Source organism: Girardinichthys multiradiatus, chromosome 5, assembly GCF_021462225.1.
Source record: "Girardinichthys multiradiatus isolate DD_20200921_A chromosome 5, DD_fGirMul_XY1, whole genome shotgun sequence".
Taxonomy (NCBI): Eukaryota; Metazoa; Chordata; class Actinopteri; order Cyprinodontiformes; family Goodeidae; genus Girardinichthys; species Girardinichthys multiradiatus.
This window is the reverse complement of record NC_061798.1, coordinates 47,726,223-47,750,829: the sequence shown is the minus strand read 5'-3', so window position 1 is coordinate 47,750,829 and position 24,607 is coordinate 47,726,223. Positions and strand designations below refer to the sequence as shown.

General features: G+C 40.7%; 1 protein-coding gene across 2 annotated transcripts in view; it reads right to left on the bottom strand.

The window, feature by feature from the left end:
- coro2aa (coronin 2Aa) overlaps window positions 1-24,607 on the bottom strand; it is a 60,667-nt gene that overhangs the window by 7,884 nt on the left and 28,176 nt on the right. Inside the window, exons 1-2 of one of the 2 annotated variants that reach the window (XM_047364207.1) lie at window positions 14,901-15,216; window positions 3,965-4,165 (exon numbers count right to left, since the gene is read on the bottom strand). In XM_047364207.1, the coding sequence (XP_047220163.1) occupies window positions 3,965-4,165 (201 nt within the window). In that variant the 5' untranslated portion in view covers window positions 14,901-15,216. Of the gene's footprint in view, window positions 1-3,964; window positions 4,166-14,900; window positions 15,217-24,607 lie in introns of those variants that run through there. The other variant, XM_047364206.1, reaches the window with a different exon arrangement.

Here is a 24,607-nt window from a genome sequence, read left to right as displayed (position 1 = left end):
ATCCGCAGCCCTTCTGCAGCTTTAACGGTGCGTTCATGACACACACCAAAAAGAATCAGATAATAGATGGCCTATCTTTCATTACATTACTAAATTTAGCCAGTTCACAGAAGGCAACCTAAGGACCTTGCATGTTTTGATTTGTGGATTTTTGTGCTGTTTGCAACACCAAAAAAAAACACAGACATGTTCCCACAGTTGAGGTTTGGGTGGGAGGTAATTGCAGGTAACAGAAACTTCTTTCTAACTCATAGCTGCCAGATCTCTTTTTTTAATTACTTTCATTCTTGTAAACTCCAGTCAGCGTTCCTCAGATTAACGTCCCTAAAGGGCATCACGAGACTTGACAGTTCCAGACACATAACTGGGTTCCTGCTGCCTTCTTTCACATAATCAGTCAAAAATAATTTAGGGAGACATTTTAAATGAAATAAATATTGATAAATATGGCTGAAAAGTCAGTCAGCCTTATGCACGGAGAATCAAAAGGTCAGACTGATCAGAACGTGTTGATTTGTGCAGGCTCAGACACGAATCCTGTTTTACACAACGGTGCAAAATATTAACATGAAAGTGGAAAATTTTACAAATTATTTTAGACAGCTCCCTTTATATTTGATCATATCATTTCACTGAAAAAGCCTCCTAATTGAGCAGCTCTGGTAATTATGTCGGAGCAGAACGTTCCTTCGACTTGACGCCTGCAGGGTGGATAACCGAGCCGGTAAAATTATCTGGGCTTCGCACACACTTAAAACAAGACAGAGGGACCTTCAGTTGTTGTATTAATGTGGGTTAAATGCTTTTTTGAGCAGACTGATGGTTGGTGTCCACGCAGAGTGATGCCGTGGTAGGACGAAGGTGAGAGGAGTGCTACAGTTTCACCTCCTCGAGATAGAAGGGAGGGTACGGGTGAGATAGAAGGGAGGGTACGGGGCGAGGGGGGGGTTGCAGGATGAGATTTTTCATTCCTGAGCTCATATGCAATCCTCAACTATGCCAGGAGGCTGGTAAAAACTCAGAGCGAGAAAGAAAGAAGTACTCAGCTTCATAAATCCCTCTAATCTGGAGATAAACAGCGAGACAACAGAAAATTCCCCAGACACCTGAGGTTTTTTTTAAAGATTACGCCAGTGAATAAGATAGTTTGGAATAATAAATGATGAATCTTGCGGGGGAGTAAGGGTAAAAGGGGCCACTTGAGAAGTTTCCTCACACTCAGATTTATAACCAGAGATCAGATCCACCTCCTCTAGGTGCGCTGCGAGAACAAAGAGGAATCAATAAAGACGTTCATCAATCAGCTCATAAAGATATCTCTCCACAAGGAAGGATTTAGTTTATCATTAAGAATGTATTTCTATTAACTACATTGCCCTCCAGCTAAACCAGCTATCTGGGGGGAGAAAAGTCAGTGAGTCTCTAATAACAAAAATGACCAAAAGACAAAAAGCAGCTTTTACAGTTTTTCCATTTTCTCAAACAGAATTGATAAATTATGGAACCAGAATGTTTATTTCTGTCTCTTGTCTGAAGAGTGCCACATACAGATTTTCTTTGACTACTATAGATCAAGGGGACGGCGTTGGGGCAGGGGTGAAGCGAGTGGCCAATGTGCAGAGGCTGCAGTCCCCGACGCAGCGTTCGCCAGTGTGTGCAGTGTAGTGTATCTCCCCCCTTTCTGGAGCTGCCGTTGTGGCCTCTTTACAACCGCCATGGTGCTGGACCTCCACTGGAGGTCTGCGTCCATGTGCACACCCAGGAACGTGAAGCTCGGCACCCTCTCCACACACGCCCCGTTTATGGAGATGGGCTGCAGATCAGTCTTTCTCCCCCTGAAATCCACAACCACCTCCTTCGTCTTGGAGGTGTTGAGGACCAAGTTATTGACTCCGCACCAACCCACCAGCCTCTGGACCCCCTCCCTGTAAGCCGTTTGATCGCCTCCAGAGATGAGTCCAACTAAGGTGGTGTCATCAGCGAATGTATTGATGATGTTGTCGTGGTTGTACTGGGTATAAAGCAGAGGACCCTAACCCTAACCCTGTGGAGAGCCAATGTTGGGGCTGAGGGCTGTGAAAAGATGAGGACCCACCCTGACTCTGTACACGGTCTGAGAGGAAATCTCTGATCAAGCAGCAGGTGGTGGCTGGAAGTCCGATTTCCATTAGCTTTATTGTCAGTTTGTCTGGGAGTCTGGTATTAAGGCAGAACTAAAGTTGACAAACAGCAGCCTGGCATAGGGTCCTGCTGCTTGAGATGGGAGATGGTGGTGTGGAGCGCTGTGCAGATGGCGTCCTCTGTCAATCTATTAGCTCTGTATGCAAACTGAAATGGGTCGAATGTGGGTGGGAGACAGGACATAATGTGGCCTCGGAGGTGTATCTGGGTGATGTGTTAAGTTTTCTGTAACATATAGTATTTTGCATGTTGTCTGAAAAGCTCAGTTTGGGCCTCATCAGACCAGTGCTTATTCTTCTTCACTGCTTGAGGTAAACTGCTGTCAGCTTTCTTCTTTCAGCTGTTCCTCAAAGGCCAACTTTCTGGAGTGAATGTCTAATAGTTCTCCTACTGATAAGCTCTTCCAACTGAGTTTTTGGATCTCTGCAGATCCTCCAGAGTTACCATGGGGCCCCTTTGGCTGTTTCTCTGATTAAGGCTCGATCATGCCCAACAAATCAGTTTAGTTGGATGTCCGTGTCTTGAGTAGGTCTGCAGTTGGTCCATCCTCTCTTCATGATCATATGATGGAACAGAGCTCTGTGAGATATTCAAAGCTTGGGATATTGTTGAATAACCTAACTCTGCTGTAAACTTCTCCACAGCTTTCTCCCTGACCTGTCTGCTGTGTACCTTGGTCTTCATGATGTTCACAACGATGCACTACTGTTGCCTCCAGTTCGGTGTGAAAGCCATTATTCAGTCACTTTGTTCGGTTGGGTTAACGTTTGATCACTTCTGTCTGAGAACAGAATAAGTTGCAGTTTTGTTGCCAAATTGTTTTACATTTTGTGTACAGATGACATTTCGGCACACAGCATGTTTCCAGGAGCACCAAGTTTTAAAGCCAATGATGTTTAAAGTTTTAGATGAAAAGCCAATGAAGTGGCATCATTGTAAAATCCAGAAAAAGTATAATATCTTCGATGGTTTCATACATTTGTATTTTATAAAACCAACTTTTAAATGTGTTAATAACATTGTCCCAAAGGCGATTAGTCGATTTCAAAGCTGCCCACAGCAGAGTCATTAACAAGCCGAGCTGCAATTCAGGAAGATGCTAAACATAATTTTCTTTCATAAATCATCTTTCTCATTTAAAGGACTCCAGATGTGGAATAAATTGCCAGCAGTAATTAAACAACTGACAAACTTCAGAGCTTTTACATCTCATGTGAAACAAAGACAAATAAGTCAACACTGAAACGTGTATAGCTTACACTGATCAGCACTGCATTATCATTTTCTTTTATCGATGTCTTATTTTGATTTGTTTCTTTGTAAATGATTAACTTCTTGGTTGTACTGAAGTCTTATTTACCTGTATTAATAGTTTAAATGAAGGTTAACTTCTGAAAGCTAAACTAGAAACTAACCTTTGTCTAGAGGGCCTATGGGCAGGACATGGTTTCTTAAAAATATAAAATTATTTGATATGTGTGCCTGCTCAAACATGAACAAATAAATAGAACTATTGAATAACTTCTGCAGATGCCAATCTCACAAATGCTTCTAATGCCTTCACCTCTGGTTTTTATGGAGGGTCTTAAACTCATAACAACTCAGTTATTGTTACATTTATTCAGCTGCCAATTAAATCATTCATAAATTTATAAGGAGAGTTGTGCAGATTGGAGTTTGATGTCAAGACTTTTAAGGAAGTGCATGAAGTGATTTATTGGGAAAGTCATGCAGGGGACAATTTCAGTTTGTCTGCAAAGCTGCCTGAGATGCACATACTCACATGATGGACCGACAACACCAGGAAGGCCCCTCCCCCGGCACACTCTGTGATGATGGCGACAAAACGAGGGTTGACAGCGCAGAAGTGGTTGTCCTGGACGCTGCGCGTGATCGGCACACCATCGTAGCAGTTCTCCTTAGTGGCAGCTTTCCCGAACACGTGCCGAAACTTTGAGCTGCGGTACTGAGGACGCCATGTCATCTGAGAGGAGGAAGCAAAACGAGGTCAGTGAAGGAAACTCATGCAGTCATTGAGCTACGTCTGCTTCTACTTCACAAAGAAAGGCAACTAAAGAATAATTAACAAGTGTACGAATTTCCCTAAATATGCAACTCAAGTTAAATAGGACAAAAAACAGGAGTACCAACGTTATTGCAACAGTGAACAATGTGGGTGTTGCAGCTGAAACTTGAATTAAAAACTATACATTTTTTTGGCATATTTATCTTTTTTTTTAACTGGCATAATATATTAATTACTATTCAGGAAAATGTTATATATAATTATGACAACATACCATCTCCTTAGGTGTTCCACAGGGCTGTTTTAGTTACCCTTTATATTGTTTTGTTTTTGTTTTAACAATTTTCTATGCCTGCTTATATCATCGTCTTTTTCTTCTGTGAAAATTAAGAAAATCCGATTTAACCCTAGCTAAGAAATTCTAGCACCATTCTAGCCAATGAATAATTTAATGTTCGAAATGGAAAGACGACATCTTTTAAGTAATACTGAAAACACTCAAGAAAAACATGCCTAAATATGTAATTTAATTTAACCAGAGTTCAATGGCTTTTCAAATTTTTAGTCATTCACAGAAGCAACAAAGAAAAACATACCTGATGTGCATGAAATAAGTACATACTTTTATTTATTGGGACATAATAAAATTACTTTTACAAGATTCCACAATTATTGAAACATAACCTCAAGTGCAGGTGAGTTTTTTTTAGAGAACAAATTCCACATAATCATTTAATTAAAGGTAAAGCCCAAATGGGAAAGCTATCTGTGAAAAAATAATTATACCCTTAAAGGTTCTATTGCATTTAAGATGCCCACTGATCTGCCTATCAGTGCATGAAAATGTACTGGGTGAATGTGGCTCTAAAACACTTTCAGCGGTCAGTATGACAGGAAAAGCGATACAGAAATTCAGCTTATTTGCTATAATGCCAAGAAGGAAAGATGCTAGTAACACTTGACATTGAATTCTGGGATGCCGAGGAATAGGATTCCCAGCAAATTCACCCAAAGGTCATACCCTGTAATGTCCAGAGAATAAAACAACTAAAACCTCCATCGCAAATCCAAAAAATAAAACTCTGTTGTATTGGTTTGTTATGTTTGGGTAATATTTGTTCTATCTAAGATTAACAACAACACAACACTTAAAATATCGGAACACAGAATGTACTGAATACTTCCTTAATCCCGAGTCTCTTTTTAGCCCATTTCAATGAGTCAGTTGATGCATATGTCATTATTGTGAAAGATAAGAGGCTCTGGTCCACTGGGACAAGTCTCGGTCAGCCAGCATGTCTGCCCTTCTCCTCTGCCTGCCTGCTGCAAGCTCATTACTTATGAATAAAGGGTGGAGGCTGACGAACGAAATGTTGCTTCTTAAAAACAAGACCCAAACAACAACCTGCAGAGAGCTGCAGGAGCAACAGACAGCAGAAGGTGTGATGTCATTTCTGGCAAATCCAATATAAAACAATGACCCAATTCTAATGACCTGTGCAGACTGTGTTCAGATGACTGATAAATAAATACATGGCTAGCATGGGGCTGAAAAGAGACAACTGTGACCTCATGTCTCAGTTTACTCTTCCACCTCTCACCTTCTACCCTGAGGTCATCATAAAGAGCAACATGCTGACACGCAGCTATGCATCCATACCTGACAGGGAGCTTCACATTACATCCATCTAACCCTCCCGTCAGCTAAACCTGCAGCATTCCCACAATTAACACCTCAGTGTTTCCAGCTTCCAGCAAACTCAACGTGAAGTGCATCACTTACCTAAATACAAATAAAACTGTCAATATTTATATGTCCTTCATGTCTTTGATCGTTTGTTTTCTGTTTCTCAAAGTAATGGCCTTCAGAAACTGTTCATCTGCTTGAGATCTTTTGTCGGGTGTGGCACTTCCTCTTCTGCCCTTCACCTTTCCACTCTTTACAAGCACACACAGCACAGTATGTTTCTATAGTCAGGGACAGAGACTGGAATAAAACGAGAGACAAATTAGTCAAAGCCTGAAAAACATTGACTTTTCAGTCTGTAGAGATAAAGATCTACGTGATTTATTGACTACTATAAAAGATTTTCAGAAAGTCAGACTGCTTGGCAAGAAAATCTAAACTACTTCATGGTAAATGTGCACAAAGGAGGTTTGATGTCAAACTAATAAGCTCCGACAGGGAAAAGATGAGTTATCAAAGCACACTGATCTTTGCTCAATCAGAAACTTCACAATTGAGAAGAGCAGTGGAGAAAAGTCTCAATGAAATGTTGGTGGATACCTCTGAAGTCAGAACATGGATCTGAAAGAGAAAATAATCAGGTCCAAATTCACCAGCGAGATCCAAACTCAAACTTAAAACTGCAACTTCTGAGTAAAAATGGCACCTCATAATTAAACTGCATCCCTGAACCTATCACACACAGGCTCAATGGATAACAATGTTTACTATTATTATTAAATCCCCTGTCCTACACAGCCTTTTACAGGGTAGCATGAAATGATCATATCTCCATGTCTTTAGGGACTCCCCTGCAGAGGATGGCCGGGTTCAGCAAACGGTAGAAGATCATCCAGTACGCTGATTAAAGAAAGGAACCAGGAGCAGGACCAAACCCAGAACTATCCTGTTGTGACACAACAATCCAAACCACTACACCACAGTGCTGCCCCAAGCAGCATTCACCATGAACTGGAAAACTAGGGAAGTTGATGTAAACATAATTATACTGAATGTCGGCATCTGGAAAAACATCTTCAGTAAAATGGAAACATGAGGCAACATTTTCTAACCAGGAAATTGTGGGGCTTCTTTACTTGCAAGTCTGAAAAGCTGCACTTTACCCCACTAACAACAAAACACAGTAACAATAAAATCAGTTACCCGACAGCTCAGAAAAATGATCTCTGTGCTCTGAGACACGGATCATCCTGACTCTTGGAACGTGTTACCAGCTCAGACTCAGATCAGCTTCCGACCTCAACTCCACCTCAACCCATTACTGGATGGAGATGGCCAGCGATGGAGACTCGGATCCAGTTTGGACGCAAAATCCTTTTCACCCCGATCCTTTTCAAAATGTAGCAGCGAAAATAAAGATGCACAGAACCCGAACACAAAAATAAGCTTATATTACACAGTTTTTTTTCCAGATTCCTACACTTTTTATAGTATTTATTGCTATGGATACATGGACGGACTACAGAAGGATTTTCCAGACCTTGATAACACTTGGATTCCAAATGTTTCCAGAATGTTATATAAAAATGCCTCATATAAAAATCTTCTCCAATAATAAAGATCTTTCACATGTAAACATGGATCTTCTGCACCTAATGAGCTGCTTGAACTACTGATAGCTCTAAATTATTAATGAAAAAAGTAACAAATAATTTCAATCTTGATGAATTAAAACAATCCACTGAGGATAAAAGACAAAATACCAAGTGGGAAAACAATCAAATTTCATAAGATAGTGATTGAGAGAAAACTGATGGTGGACCTAAACTGGATAATTAACAGGTATTTGGTACCTCCAAGCAAACAAACCAACATACTGTAGAAAGGTCAAAGGTCAGATTCTCCTCAATCTCCAGAAAGGGATCTGAACTCAGATGATCCAAAACATTGCAGCAAGAATTTTGACGAAAATTAAAAAGACAGTTTTTTTTACTTGTTTAGCTTCCCTTCATCAAATCCAGAATATAATTTAAAATTCTCCTCCTCACATATAAAGCCCTTAATGATCTAGCTCCATCATACATCAGAGATCTGATTGATCCATATGTTCCTAACAGAGCACTTAGTTCAATGACTGAAGGTTTACTGGTGGTTCCTAGAGTCTCCAGAAGTAGAATGGGAGGCAGATCTTTTAGTTATCAGGCTCCTCTCCTGTGGAACCAGCTCCCAGTTTTAGTCCATGAGGCAGACACCCTGTCTACTTTTAAGGTTAGGCTTAAAACTTTCCTTAGCTTATTATTATTTGCTGTTATTTCAGCTTTTCACTCAATGTTCTCTATGTTTTTTCTCTTCCTAGAAGCTACACCTGGCCTGACTCTGTGTCTACCTGTGACATCTTTCTGGAGAGGGGAATCATCCGAGCTTCTGCTGCCAACAGCTTCATGTTCACCTTCTACAGATGATCCACTTGGCCCTGTCTTTCAGTGTTTAACCCTGTCTCTCCTAGACATAGCTACTGACTGATCTTCTACTGTGACTAACTATGTGCTCTCTTTCATTTTCTAGACTTGAAAACTGGCTCAGAGTTCATCTGCTTAACTGTCCTTCTCTCCTAGATGAAGCCTTTCAAAGGAGCTATAACCATTAATGTTTCACTTTTCCTTCCTATAGAAAGGACTCCTGGATCAGTGCTTCTTTGTTCTCTTTGTGTCTCTGCTCTGTTCTCTCAAACCTCCAGTCAGTCGTGGCAGATGGTCGCTCACACTGAGCCTGGTTCTGCTGGAGGTTTCTTCCTGTTAAAAGGGAGTTTTTCCTCTCCACTGTCGCTACATGCATGCTCAGTATGAGGGATTGCTGCAAAGTCAACGCCAGTGACTGTCCACTGTCTCTACATGCTCATCCAGGAGGAGTGAATGCTGCAAGTCTCTGACTCGATGCAATCTGCTGGGTTTCCTTAGATCGAAAAATGTTTAACCAATTTGAATAATAAACTGAATCTGACTGCACTGCTCGATAACTAGTATCAGTTGGAATGAATGTACCCGACTTGGAATCTGTGTGATTTGACTGAATTGACTTCGTAAAGCGCCTTGAGACGACGTGCTGTGAGCTGGTAAATAAACTGAATTAAATGTTATGAAGGAATCCATCAGCACATCCATGCTAAACATGTAAATTTCTCAGTGAACTGTGTGATGCTACAAACCTCTTCAGATCTGGGTTGCTATGATCAGGAGTCATGTTCTGCTGAGGCTTACAAGAGCAGAAGCTGAATCTTCCAAGGCAGGCAGCTCAGACATCTTGTCACACGGTTGTAATCAGGCCATTGGCAGCCTCCTTTCAGCTGTAGGTACACAGCAGGCTGCTGCTCACAGAGCTGATGACGAAAACACTTTTCTGCCTATTTTTACACCGACTTCTTGCTGATCAAAAGGTAGTGAGGCATTCAGTGACAGCAGGAAATTTGCTTTATTCCCAAGTGCTTCTCCAATGGGCCCCATGTCTGGCAAAATAAGGAAAACGGGATACTGTCCTTTTGTCAGAGGGACATTTATTTTAGTCCATGAGCAGTGAGTTACAGAGCCAACCGCATTGATGGGGACGTAAAACCATAACATTTAGTCATAGAACTAAACTGAAAACACAGATTGGACTTTTAGTACTGTGCAGAAATTTAAACCAACTCTTATTTCATTAAATGTTCCTTTGATGCAGTCCTTAAACCCTTTAAAGCGGTATTATTCATCAGTGTTTCTCCAGGCATTCTAAACGTCTTACTTTGGCTGCTTATTCAATCATTGTCCAATTCTTTTAACAAAATACAGGCATAAAGAAAGAAAGCTGTCTTTCCAGTCTTTGTTTTTGTATTTTTTATGGCGAAGTAAGTACACCTCATGATCTATCCGTTTTCAGAACCAACTTTAAATCTCAGCGGTGTGTCAATTGGAATGTATGCAACTGAATTTGAATCGGTCTGTACGACTGGATTGAATGGACTAAATAATAAAATGTGTATAAATCACACTTGACTCAAGTACACAGAAGAGTTTGTGGTCGACTCAATGCCCCTAAGGTGCCAGGGTCCTGTGGCTGCAAAACAAGGCCCAAATCATTTTGCTTCCACCACTATGCTTGACAGCTGACAGGGTTCTCGCCAGCGAGCGTGCAGCTACACTGCAAGTTGTCACCTTCTGGGCTCCCTCTCTCTGTGGCTTTTATGTAAGCTATAGCGCATGCGCCGAGTCTGTTCCCTCTACCTTACACCCTATGACCCTGTGCGACCGCTAACGGTAAAGCTTTCTAAAATCATGCCATCACTACTTTGGTTTCGTCTGTCCCAGAGAACCTTGGTCCAGAGGTCTTGTGGGTTATTTGAATTAAACTTTCCAAACCTAAGCTGTGTTACCTTATTCTTAAACTTGTGTAAAGTTGTGAACTTTAACAGCTAACATGCTAAATGAGGCCAGTAGAGTCAGACATTTTTGTAGTTTCTCTGAACTTGGGTTGGATTTTGTGGGACATTCACTCCTGGGAACATTGTCAGCCATCTGAAATGTCTTTCCACTTGTAAATAATGCTGTCCTGCTGTCATTGCTGATGTCTTTCTGTCTTGGCATTGTGTTAGGACAGCTTTTTAAACTCCAATGCAACAAACTGACAAAACAATTTAATTTTATTCAGATTCAAAACTACTTTATAAATCCCAATTAAATCAATCGAATAGCAACTCCAGCTTTTATAAAGGTTCAGTTGAGTACCCAAAATCCTGACATTTAAAAAGGTTTGTGTACCTTTTTTATATCGTCTATATAAAAAAATGACTCAACACTTTTTTACATCTCTTCCTCTCCTCTTCCTCACCAAGAAACAGCTTTAAATACCTCGTAAATCACATTCACGCACACTGGCTGCCTCTACTCTCTTTGCTTTTCCAGGCTCCAGAGCTGGGAGCTGCTGGACTTCAGTACTTTGTATTATGGTCTAAATGTAGATTGGTGCAGATCTGCAGATATGATCAAAACCGTTAAAGCCAAAGTACACATTCATCGTTCTACAACTCATGACGTGACACAGAACCTCATATTGAACACAAGTCCTGCCTCCTCTGACTGGAGGTGGGATGTTTTCCCAACTCTCAGGGGGAAATTCAAGACGAGGAATGCACAGGTGTGAATGCATGTCATGACATATCCTAGCACACGTATCCAGAGTGTGTCTGAATGGCTCTGACTGTCTGATATCAACCACACATGACAGCTTACAAACTCTCTGTGGTAACAGGATAACAGGCGATAATCCCAGGGCTGCTTCATTATAGCAGAGCACATGTTTGAGGGGATAAGACAGGATATACGTGGGTCTGTCTGTATACCTGACAGAAACCCCCTCAAAGTCAGCCATGCGCAAACCTTCGCAAAATCCCCCCTTTCGGTTTCAACAAAACCACCAACACCCTGGAAATGCTGCGTTAATCTGCTATCAGGTCAGGAAACTCTGACGTCCCGTATTTATATGTTCATTTCTTCAGGTTGACTCATGACAGCTCTCTATTCTAGCAGGCTGTTTTACAACACTGTAATTTCATGACAAGACAAAGCAGGGCAATGATTAACGAGCCCAGCCGTCTGCTGGACGGGGTGTGGAGGATCAGAAGAAGCTGAGTGGACTCACAGCAAGGAAACAAAAACAGAAATATCCTGATTTCACTGTTAGATTTCTGTTTGATTAAAAGGTTTCCACTTTTTCCTGGTCTCTATCGAGTGCAAATATCTATTTTCAGACATTTGCGTAAAATTCTAGGGGTACAAATTGTCCATAGCAGCCTAAATCTCATATTTTCCTTTCTAATCCCTATAAAGATGCAGGATGTCTGTGGGAGGGGCCCAACTGGGAAAACCTTATATGTCTCTGTTTAGACAAATCAGCATTAAGATTATTTTTAGTTAGTTTTAGGCATGGGCTGGTATGAGCTGTAGTACAAATACTAGTCTTTATATAACATTATCGAATTGGTTTTATTTAAAAAGAAAAAGAAATAATTAATCTAACTGCTGCTGAAATAATACAACATTTAGGTATAATAATGGTATCAAAAACATTCAACGGTGTGTGTTTTAACAGCTGGAATGTTTCCTTACAGCTAAATTTATTTCTTCTAAGTGAGGGGAAAGTGCAGCAGGTTTCCCTCAGGGAGCTGGCTGGCAGTGTGCAGTAACAGGTGAGTATTTTGATAAACAGAGCTAAACATTTAAAGTAAAAACCAGCTGTATTTAGGAGCAGTCCTTACAGAGCAAAAGATTGAGACTTTTCGCCTTTCTAGGAGTTTAAAGTTGAATTAGTTAGGCTGTCTGCTCTGGTACAGCCTGCAGTCAGCCACATAGACATGACACTTAGCTTTTCAAATGCAGTTTGAAAATAATGTTACCTTTAAAAAAAACAAAAAAACTTTAGCTTTAGAAATACCTCCAAACTGCTGAATGTGTCTCTCTGATAGTTTAGGAAAAGTGTTGCAGCCATCTTTCTGTGAGCTGACTTGCAGTGTACAGCAACATATGGAGGAGGGGCACCCCAGCATTCAAACATGCTCTATACAGCCTGAGAAATGTCTAGTCACTGTGGAACTTTCTGTGACATTAAAAGGACCAGAATCACAGACAATATTAGCCATTTTGAAACCCTAACTCCTAAAACCTCAGTGTGAATTGATACCCGGATCATCACTGATTTGTTTGGCAAGGATGTGAAGCTGAAATCAGACTACGTGTTAGACATGTGGATGTCATGTTGGATTTTTTAGGTCAGGGTTGGTGGGAAATCTCAGAGTCTCAATTAATGTTTCTGATTACAAGTGGAATGTGAAATGTGATAAGAAAGGAGTTTTCAACCGAAACTCACTGGTCTTTACAAGGTCTTTTAGGGTGTGTTAAGATCCCAGTGGGGTCCCCATGGTGATTGTTAGAGTGTGAAAAGTTCCCTGAAGGTGATCATGCACACAATGTCTTGGTGGTTGTGGTGATGGCGTTTCAGGGTCCTGGGTTAGGCACAGGAAAGGATGGTGGCAGCATGCCCATTATTTGAACAAGTCTGCTTGCTCAAACCTTGTGCTGGCAAGAGATGGTCTTTCAGTACGTTCAGAGAAAGGTTTCCAAGGATGTGATCTGAGGCATGGTGCATTCATTGGAGTGTGTTGTCAGATCATCATGGGAAGGTGCTGACAACTTATACAACCTAAGAACAACTCCAAAATATGGAAAATTGCAGAGAAATCATGTTTGGTGAGTTCCCAACGAATGTTCAAATGAAGAAGATTTGCAGCGAACCAGACATGTTTGGGTTGTGTAGTAGGATCTTCCGCCACAGTCGAATAAATTCCCACCAGATTTAAAAGATGCAACAGATGCACTGATTCAGATTTAATCTACACCAGTGAATTTAAACAAGAAGGCTTCAACAAATGCAAATAAAAGGTTTGCTTGTTACAACTGACTACAAATATGAGAGATGGTCAGTTTCAGATTGTATGTTTGCAAGTTATATTTTAAAGAAATGTAGTTATTCTTATTTAAAACAGAAACAATTTAATCTACACTTTTTATCTAATCAACTGATATAAAAGGAGGAAGAGTGTGCAAACAGGAATCAGAGAGCAGAGCATAAATCTGGACCAGTGCTCTGCAACCTGTAGCTCAAGCTTCCCCCAAATGCTCTTAAAGTTGGCTAAAATGATAAAGAATCAACACACATTATATATATATAAATATATATATATATATATATATAAAATAACAAACACAGATTTTAGCAGTTTCTTAAAACGTTTTTGTCATGGAATAATTGCACTGAATATTGAACAACATAATAACATTAAAAGTACCAGAGATAATTTTTTTATCTCTGGTACTTTTAATGTTTTCATTAGGTGGAAAAAAACTGCTTTTATTTTTACATCTTTTTTTTTTCCACAAAAATCAACAACCAATAGAAGAAAATGCATCCATCCTCTTTATGTTTTATTTTAAAAGTTAAAAATAGAAATACTAATTTTCTATCATAGATATTTATCTAACATTATAAGTTGCCTTTTTTAAAAGGTCATGTAACATTTTCAGCTCTAAAGAAGGTTAATTTAGCTGGACTGAAGGCAGAAACAGCTCTTTGGATCATAAAGGTTGCAGACGCCTGTGCTAAACCATTTACTGAAGACTCATAATGTGCAGATCTGCCTTTTGAAAGTTTTCCATTAATTCTCTCCACCGGACGCAGTCCACATGCTTTCAGTCCATTAGCTGCTGAAGCTCATCAGTGATGTTTGTAAAAGCATTTCCACTGAAGCTGCCTTACCATAAGCAGACCCAAGACATGTGATAATACACTTAAACACACACGGGTCTGGTTATTAATGCCCTCTGATGTCCAGGAACCGATACCCAAACAGATAGAGACAAGCTGGAGAAATTAGCCAATTCCTGATCAAACTGATCCTAATGCACATGAAATGGGATTACTGCAAAAACGTCAAACTACGGTTCAAACCACAGGCTGCATGTTTTTATTGACTGGCAGTGCTTTGAAGGATGGACTCCTGCAGAAACAGCCAACTGACTTGATCAAGTTGTTTGACCATGAGGTCATTTATTCTGCTCTTCATATTCAGGTTATTTAGTCATAAAAATAGAGAATCTGTTTCCAGCCCTCTGTCCACAATTAAGAAAGTCAAGCCAAAAAGCAAAAACTGTAAATTTTAAATATCAAATTTAATGCAAATTCTTTAAAAAAACACATTCAGCACAGATTCAAACAAAAAGCTGCTCTGAATAAAGCCTTCAGCTCATTTTGGACATGCTTCTCTAATGCACACACTAAAGTTTGAATCCTGAGGGGAAAAACTGAGCTCTGTCCCACAGACACTCACAAATCAAAAGATCTGAAGAGTAAAAGATCAATACCAGGAGAAGCATTCCCTCAAGCAAATACAATGACATCGTCAGAGTTTCCTGCAGCACTCACCCTGTCGAGTAAGTCGTCAGCGTCAGGAGAAGCAGCAGCAGGTCCTTAGGTGAGAAAAAGTTACTCCGAGTCTCCCACAGCAGCCAGGAGGAACAAAATGACCCGATTCGTCCTGGTTTTTATCTCATCGGTCAATGCTGCTGCTGCTGCTGCTGCCACAAACTCACACAGACGCTCTTCAGTCCAAACTCCTCTGATGTCCAAGTTTAAACTCTTTGATATGCGCGGTCAGCGGAGAAGACGGTGGCTGGGTGTGTGTGTGTGCAGCGGGAAGCCGAGTGCATGTGTGAACAAGCAAAAGGAGTGCGCAGGAGTGTGTACACTCCCTGAGAGGGAGGAGAGAGAGAGGAGCAGCAGGTAATCGTACTGCCTCCTCTCACTCAGTGTTTGCTCAACCAGGATTTCTTACCTAATCTGTGCGGAGAGCAAGAGAAAGAGAGCTGCAGACACTCCTCTTGACTCTTGTTGCGCAAAAATCAAACATTCCTACTTATGTGAAAAATGTGTGCGCAAACAAGATCTGTGATTTGTGAAGTATTTGTGTTAGCAGTGACCAAAAAGTTTGTCAGACAGGAATAAAAATGGCACAAAATACAAAAACAGATGCTTTTGGTATGTTGCAAAAAGCTTTGTCCTGCAAAAGCATTCATAAACTTTTACTTTTCCACTTGGTTTAGTTATAACTACAAACATGAAAGCATTTTATTGGGATTTTATGCGATAGACCAACACCGAGAGGAACATAATTTTATGGTTATTAACATTTATTACAAATATAAAGTGCAGCATGAACGCTCATTTAGGTCATAAAATAAAATCCAACAAACTGGCTTCAGAAGCCATCTCATTTTTAAAAAGAGTCCATCTGTGTAATTTAAACGCAGCTGCTCTATGTAGGCCTCAGAGGTTTCTTAGAGAACATAAGAGGACAAACAGCATCATGAAGACCAAGGAAGACAGCAAACAGGTCAGGGAGAAAGTTCTGGAGACGTTTAAAGCGGGTTAGGGTTCAAAACAGGATTCCAAGCTTTGAATAACTCTCAGAGTTCTGTTCAATCCATCATCTGAACATGGAGAGAGGATGGACCAACTGCAAACCTACCAAGACATGAACGTCCACCGAGTCTGACAGCCAAGCAAGGAGACCATTAATCAGTAAATGAGAAAGCTGAAAAACGTCATGGCTCAGGTGGGAGAATCAGTTCACAGGTAGATGACACAACAAACACATGGAAGAAGGTCCTCAGGTCAGATGAGCCCAAAGTTGACCTTTCTGACCAACATGCAAAACATGCTGTGTGTGTCACTGAGAAGTAACACTGCACATCATACTGAACACACAGCCCCTGTGATGAACCATCGTAGTGGCAGCATCATGCTGTGGGGATTTTTTTCTTTCAGCAAATCCAGACATGAATCTAATAGAGAATCTGTGGGAAGGTTGTTCAATCTGTCTCCAGTTGTTTAAAGCTGTAGAGTAGAGCTCCATGATATATCGCAAACATATCGTCATCTCTTTATCAATGTGTGAAAATGACTGTATGGACCGCAATAATCATTGGCTAATATATTCCAAGAGTTATGAACTTGTTTTTTATATGCTAATGTAATATTCACCCAGTTGGACAGGGTCTCACAGCAGCAGATACTCACAGTGGACACAAAAGACATTGTCCAAAATGTTAAAGGTGGCAGAGTGATGGAAACACAGATGAAAAAGAGAGGAGAGACCTGAAACGGGCAAATATCACAAATAATATAGTCAGAGCAATATTTTCTAATATCCTGAATCCATAGTAGAAAGACACCCCTAAAGACGTGGAGCACTAACTGCATTGAAAGGCAACTCCTGGGAGGCAGAATACAAATGCACATCAAACTTTCTGTATCCATTTACTCCCACTTTAACAACTATGACCTGCTTTGTGCTGGCTGGGATCATAAGAACTTAACCAATTACACTAATGTTTCTGATTGATACTTGACAAAACCAGGAAAAAAGCTCAAGGAATATCAATACTTTAGCAAGATTCTGCTCATTGTTGAGAAGATTTTATTTGGGGTCCATTCATCCATCCATTGTCTTCTGCTTCTCTGGGATTGGGTTGCAGGGGTACCAGGTCCAGGAGGGAAACTCAGACATCCCTCTCTCCAGCTCATTCTGGGGAATTCCAAGAAGTTCCCAGGGGGAACCAGACGGGATGTATAGTCCCCCAGTGAGCTCTGGGTCTTCCACAGAGTCTCCCTTCCATCCTGATGAGATGCATGAACCATCTCAACTGACTCCTTTCGATGCAGAGAAGCAGCGGCTCTACTTTGAGCTCCCCATGGATGACGGAGCTCCTCACCGCATCTCTAAAACTGAATTGGCCATCCTACAGAGGACGCTAATTTTGTCTGCTGCCCAAAAAATCTATAGTGTGAAATTATTAAGTTCCAAGTCAGAAAAAATCATTACCTTAACAACAAAATCCAATATGGCTGCTGCAGATAATAGTAAAGTTTATTTATAAAGCCCCTTTCACACACACAGAGTCACTGTATACTGTACAAGGAATCACATTAAGATCCACAAAACCATTTTCAATTGGGTTTTAAACATCTCTACAGAGTCGAGAAAGCGAAGTTGCGGTGGTAAACTATTCCACAATTTAGGAGCCACAGACTGAAAGGCCCCGTCCCCCGTGGTTTTCAGCCTTATACAAGGAACATTCAGGAGATTTCGGGCTTATGATCGAAGGCTACGAGGAGCAGAGTGTTTAGTTAAGAGCTGACATCAATAGTCAGGAGCCTGGCCATTTAGAGCGCTGTAGGTGAGGACAAGAACTTGTCCTCAGTGTAAGCCACTGTAAGGTGTGAATGACTGGGGAGATTTGTTAGAATTTACTAGATTGTGTAAGAAGTCTAGGTGCTGCATTCTGAATAGCTTGGAGGCGTCAAGTTGACGATCTGTCCAGACCTATAAAAAGGGCATTAGTGTACAGTTTACAGTAACAGTCAAGACAGACAAGAATGCATGAATCATGTTCTCTAGATCTGCTCAGCGGACCATGGCATGTATTTTAGGAATGTTTTCTAAATGAAAAAAAAAAAAAGAAACGAGAAACAAATATGTAAATTAAAGCTTAGTGAGGAGTCAAATGAACTCCTAGATTTCTGATGGTAGATTTGGTTGCTGGGCAAAAAGAAGCAACAGTGTGATTGATTTTAGCCAGCAGGTGAGTAGGAGCAACTATCAGGGTTTCTGTCTTTCCTGTGTTTAGACGCAGTCAAAGTTGCAGAAATAACTGTTCCTTTGCACATCAGACAGCTTGTATTCCAGTAAATCAGTCACACAAACACAGAGTGTTGAACAGACTTGTGAACATGTGAACATACGCTTTAAAAACACAGTTTGGGATGACTTTCCGCCAAAGCAATTTCAGTCCTTAGCCTGGGCTGGTACTAGACCCAGTTCATTACTGGTTCTATAAAGAACCGGTTTGATTTTTCAAATCAAACCTGGAAGCAACCTCGGAGGAGACAGTTTAAAGTCACAAATTCTATTATCTATTTTAGGATACCTACAAACGGAACCCTTTCACAATACCAATCATATGATTTCTGGTCAGAACAGTAACAACAGTGGTGGAAAACTGCAGTTAAACACATTGTTTAGAGCAGGATTTACTAAGAGCGACTGATTAAATAACTCAAACGGTTAAAGAATAGAGTCTAAAAAGATGTTCAAGGCTTCAGCAGAAAATATCAGCCTTAAATGCAGCTCTAACCGGAGCGTTGACTCAACTGTGTGACGAGAGCGATCAAAATAAAGGACGACAGGGGCGAGAAAGTTTTATTCCTCTACTAATCCAATTTGAATTAATGTTAAAGCTTGAGGTTTTAACCATTAACTCCAGAGAGGTAAAGATGTTGCTCACAACATTTTGATTGGTTGTTGGTTTCCATGACGACACCTCCAGCTCCTGACGACAACAGAATATAAAGTTGAATATAAAGACCCTCCAGTGAATTCTGGGTCTTCCCTGAGGTCTGCTCCTAGTGGGACATGGTCGAGAAACCTCCAAAGAGATGAGCCCGGGGGGCATCCGGATCAGATGACAGAACCACCTCAACTGACTCTTTTCGATGCAGAGGAGCAGCGACTCTACTTCGAGCTCCCCGCAGATGATGGAGCTGCTCACCACATCTGTAAGGCTGAGTCCAGCCACCCTGCGGAGGAAGCTCATTTCAGCTGCTTGCACCAGGGATCTCGTTCTGTGGGTCATGATCCATATCTCCTGGTCCTAGGTGAGCGTCAGAACGTAGATGGACCGATATATCGAGAGCTCTTTTTTACCACAACAGAACAAAGTAGCGGCAGAAGATTTTTTCTTTTAAAGAAATTGCTAGAACCAGATGCAGACCTAAAAAATACTGTAGAAACTCAACTTTATCCAGATTTTTGGCTTTTGTTACCTTTTATCACCGTTACCATTTCTTAGCTAACAGGAAAAACAAAACACTAAAATAAATGACCAAACGAGATGTTAAAAGCCAAGCTGTTGAAGAGGATTTGAAGTTAGCTTTTTATTTATTTTACCATCACAGTTCGACGCATTAGGCTCGTCAACATGTCCACAACTGATCTTAAGCCAATTTGTTATCCAAATCTTCATAATTCTAATTTATAGAGCATGCTTGGTTAAACATATATGTCTTTAATGGCTGTGAACCAGTTTCTGCTACAACCTGGAACATTTACAGAGATGTTTATCCTGTGCACAGTCCTGGTAGACCATTAAAGTCTACCAGTACTCCCAAGCGAACCGGCCCATTATGTGACGCTACGTTAGCTTTAGAGGCTACCAGGTCGATGTGAGTGAGAGAGCTGGATGTTGACAGCTGGCCTTCACACGGTCAGGCGGGGGTCTAACGAGAGGATCAATGATTGCTGATGCACAAACGTGACCTCCTGCACGCCAGCAAAGAGAAGAGGTGCTCAGATTACAGCGCTGGTAGGTTTAGATTTATTGGGGCTGACCTTAGCTCGCTGTCTCCCGCGAAAATATTCTGTGCAACAATTTCCTAAATTGATGCAAAATATCAGACAACAAGTCTAAGGAATTCTTTCACAACCTTTCAGTTGTTAGAAGTGATAAGTTTTGTTTGTTAAATGAAGAGCTAGAAGGAGACAAAGTGATGTTAACAAGTTTATCTTGTAGTGACAGATGGGAACACGATATAGGAGAAGGTTCAACAAACAAGTCATTGAAACCGAGAAGCTTACAGCCTCTGAACCAAGATTCCCTCAGGACAACAGAAACAACGGAGTTAAAACTGAACACTGAACACAGTGTCACTAAAATTCAACTTTAACACAGATGTTCAGGTTCACAAGTATTTACTTTTATATCTTTTATGTAAATATATCTGGAAATGCATACAGGTTTCTTTCTGAAGTACGTTTCATATGGAAGAATATCACTATCGATCTTTTCTGTTATTAACATCTTACGGCAGCCTCTATCAAAGTTCCTACTCCGGTCCGGATTCGGACCGAATGATGACAAAGTCGATCCGGATTGAATCAGATAACAAAAAATGTGGAATATCATAAAATTTTAGTTTTCCCAACAATTTAAGAGCAGGTTTTCCCCAAATTCACAACAACGTTCACAGTGAAGAAGCAGAAAAAAGTAATTAATAATCAAGATCAGTCCTTTTTTTCCTATAATCTAAAACAGGGTGCCTAAGTCCAGTCGTCCAGAGCTGCTATCCTACAGAGATGCATCCATCCTTTTAGATGCATCTCTGCTCCACACATCTGATTCGCAGGTCATTCAGGTCTGCAGAGGACCGGACATGGGCACCGTTGATATAAAAACTGATTATTGGCACTGAACAAAATGAGCCATATTTTTATTTTTTCCAATTCAATCTCATCATATATGACATTCACAAAAAGCTGTGTATTCAGGGTTAACTAAGTAAAATAATAAGAACTTATATATTTATATATAAATAGTAAATATTACTTTAGGACTGCACTAAATGCCTAGTCGATTAAGGGGCTGCTGTCAGCACAGCAGCGGCAGACCTTCAAACCGTGGATGTGTTGCAGGAGAGTCTTCTATCCGTGGAATATTAAGATAAATACCAACTGCAAATAAGATGAAGACAAGACAGCATGCAAATGGAAAGTAAAATACAGGGGAAGTTTGAGGTCATGGGGGAAAACACATGGTGATAAAGTCAGATTTGGCATAAAACCAACTCCTCAAAATACACAACAAAGTCCACCTGTCATAAAGCATCCCGAGATAAAACAGAGAGGCCAGGAACTGACTCATTAAAGCCTCCACAATCAGTATGGCTCATTTTTAAACCAGGACATCCAATAAACACTCCTCACCTTTCAGATTGATCTCCTACAACCAGGAAACAGAAAACCAGAACCACTCGACCAAAAGTTCAAATACATCCACACGGAGTGCTGTGATTGGCTGACGTAGCAGCTCTCTTATCTGAGCAGACTGGAGTTTTGGTTCATATTTCCTTTAATCCAACTCCAGGTCCAGAGTCAGACCCAGTCTGGGTGCCATATATCAATAAAGCCCTAAAAGCTTTTGACTCTCAGTAATCACAGATCAGTGAAGCCTGAAAGCTGGCTGCTGTGAGAAAATAGGCCAAAGGCTTTGACACTTAAGAATAACATTGACCTTCAGTCATCGACTGCGTCGCTGCCGATTAGCTGTGGGACTGTGTTTTGACTGGGGAGCACCTGGTTTTAGAGCTGAGTTACAGCCCGAGGCCTTCACCTTCTGGAACCAGGTTTCAGCTCTGCTTTACCTTTTGTTCTGCATAAGCTCTGTGGTCCGACAGGGCAAATAGCGCTCTGAAGTTCAAATATATGTTTAACTGAACAGGTGCAGTCAGGAGGTAAACAGTCAGATTAAGCTACATGAGTCCAGTTTAGTAGGAAGCTCCATAAAAAACAGATTAATTTCCACAAGGCTCCATGATGGTAGACTGGGCAAGAACCTTTTTCGACCCGATGACTTGGCCGGATATGACTGAAAGGTGCAGGGCAGCACTGGCAAACAAAGTGAGCCTTTTCTGCTCAACATAAATTTGCATGGCGCCCTACGATGTGGTTTTATTGATTCACTGTGCAAATCAAGGACCACACCTGAGCAGAAGCAAACAACACTGCAAACCTGAGCACAGTATGGGGATATATGGAAAAACATCTGTTGATTTATTCTGACGACTTATGCAAACAAGCATGTAACTTATGTTTATAAAGGAAACCTGTATTTAGACATTTCAATGACTTTTATTATTGTTAAAACAGGAAAGTCAGCTTCACAGTAAGATTCACAATCAGCTGTGCATGATTATGGATTATATTATAATGCTTGTAGTTCCCAAACAGAGGTGTAAATCCTGTCTAGATATCAAGGCTCACCGAAAGAATCACAACTTAAAATAAACATGTGCAAAAGTGTTTCCCTTCCAATAAAACGGACGTTCTGGTAATCTTTTTATTTGGTTGTGATCAAGAGTTTTACAGGCTTTCTAGAAGCCACCTTGCATTTTCCCCTCAATCTCTGTATATAACAACACATAGAGTGGTTTTAAAAATTAGAAAAGAAGTCATGAGGAAGATGAAGTCTTTGCTTTAGGAAACAGGAAAAGTCTACGAAAGGTCATTTAAAGAGGTTCCTTTAGTTTGTGGCTGTTTCTTCACCAACTTTCCGATGAGAAACTGTTTGTTCGTTAGTTTAAACACTTAACTGTGATCCATAAATCACTCAAGCACCAAAAGACTCCTGAAATCACAGGACGAACCAGAGCTGCCTTGACACAGACAAGTTGTGTTAAATAAGTCAGTAAAGTTTATTATATTCACAATGTTCTGCACAACAAAACCTACATTGTATTTTGTATAAAAATAATAATAAAATCATGAAATAAAAGCCTGGTTGAAGAAAAAGGTTTTCTGCAGGTTTTTAAAAGCGTCCAGAGAGTCAGGAAAGCGTAGTCTCGGGCAAACCGTTCCAAGGTTTAGGAACCACTGACTGAAGGGCCCTTAGTTTTTAGCTATTTATGAGGAACAACCAGGAGCTTCTGGGTTTGGGACTGAAGGCTCGTACAAAATTTAAGAACACTTATAGAAAAGGACCCCTTCATTTATTTTCAAATTAAAAAATTCCAAACTTTCCAAATAACATTTTTTTCTGCAATTTTTGAAGCACAAAAACAAACAGAAAAAAAGATCTTATGGATGAAGCTTGATCCTGATGTAGTCCCTTTTTAACACAGTGGACAAATTCAGACAAATTCCTTCTAAACATGAACAAAACACAGACCTATGCCTCTGGCAAGAATCTAAATTTGCCCTCAGGAAGTTCAGTTGCTTGTGCAACACAAACCAAGAAGAAAACACACAACAGCAATAGTATTTTGATGAAATATTTCCAGTCAATTTGAGCAAGTCAGCACAAGTATATTCAGCCTTGCTTCCTGAAACTGAGAAAAAGATCACCACCTTTTCATGAATTACAACATCGGATACCTAGATCCAAATCTACGCCTGATTCAAGACTCTTCCACTGACAAAAATCACTGACTGTAACTTTTTCCTGCTGTAGCCTAAACCTCACAACAGGTTCACGTGTAATCACGTGTTAAAACTCTTTTCAACCAATCCATCAACTTTATAGGAATGCTGCTGCTTGTAAATATGTTTAGGTTTCAGGAGGAAACAGCCAGACAGTCGAACCAGGGGTAATTTTCCGCTCATGAGGTTTTTATTCAAGCGGATTGAGATGAAAATCTGTAGACATTAAGAGATGACGGTAGCAAGAGTATCTGATGAGATGTTCAACAGTCATTCAGAAACCTGGTTGCTATGGCTTAAAGGATTTTAATCATATGGATGCCTAAAGCACACAGTGGTGTTTTGATCTCACTCTCAGCTTAAATCCCACATGACTCACATGCCTGCGTGTCCATGCAGCACACACTGTTCTTTCACATTTGATTCATTGCCTTTGAAACACTTCCCATTCAATGATATCACACCTTCACCTAACTGATTACATCAACAGTGGCAGCCAATAAACTCAGAACAAACACCAGAGGAGTCCTTAAAACCTCAAACCGAGAAGCACATGAACCAAACATCTACTCAACACCCCTAAAAGCTTAAACACATACAGGCTTGACAGTAACGACAAGGAATGCCATATTTTACCAACACAAAGAACACATCAACAGATCTGGTCCTGAGAAGCGTTAAAATAAGCATCTGTAGAGTCCAATATTCTTCTCAGCAATGTTCTCCAACCCATTCTGAAGAACCCCAAGGTATTCCAAGAGCAAAAGTGATTCACAGTCCATCCAGCGAGTTCTGGCTCTGGCCAATCTCCTCCCAGAGATATTTGCTTTGAAAACCTCCAAAGGAAAGCATCCAGAACCACCTTAGCTGACAACTTTCAATGTGGAAGATCAGTGAATCTCCTCCAAAGTCCTGCAAGATGACCTAAGTCCTCATCCAGTCTCTAAGATAGTTTCCCACCCTGCACAGGACGCTTATTCCAGCCACCTATATTCAGGTACTGTGAAGTCAAGCGTGCCGCCGCCCGGGGTGTGGTAGAGGAAAACATTCGGGCCTGGGAGGAGTTCGGTGAGGCCATGGAGGACTACCATTTGGTCTCAAA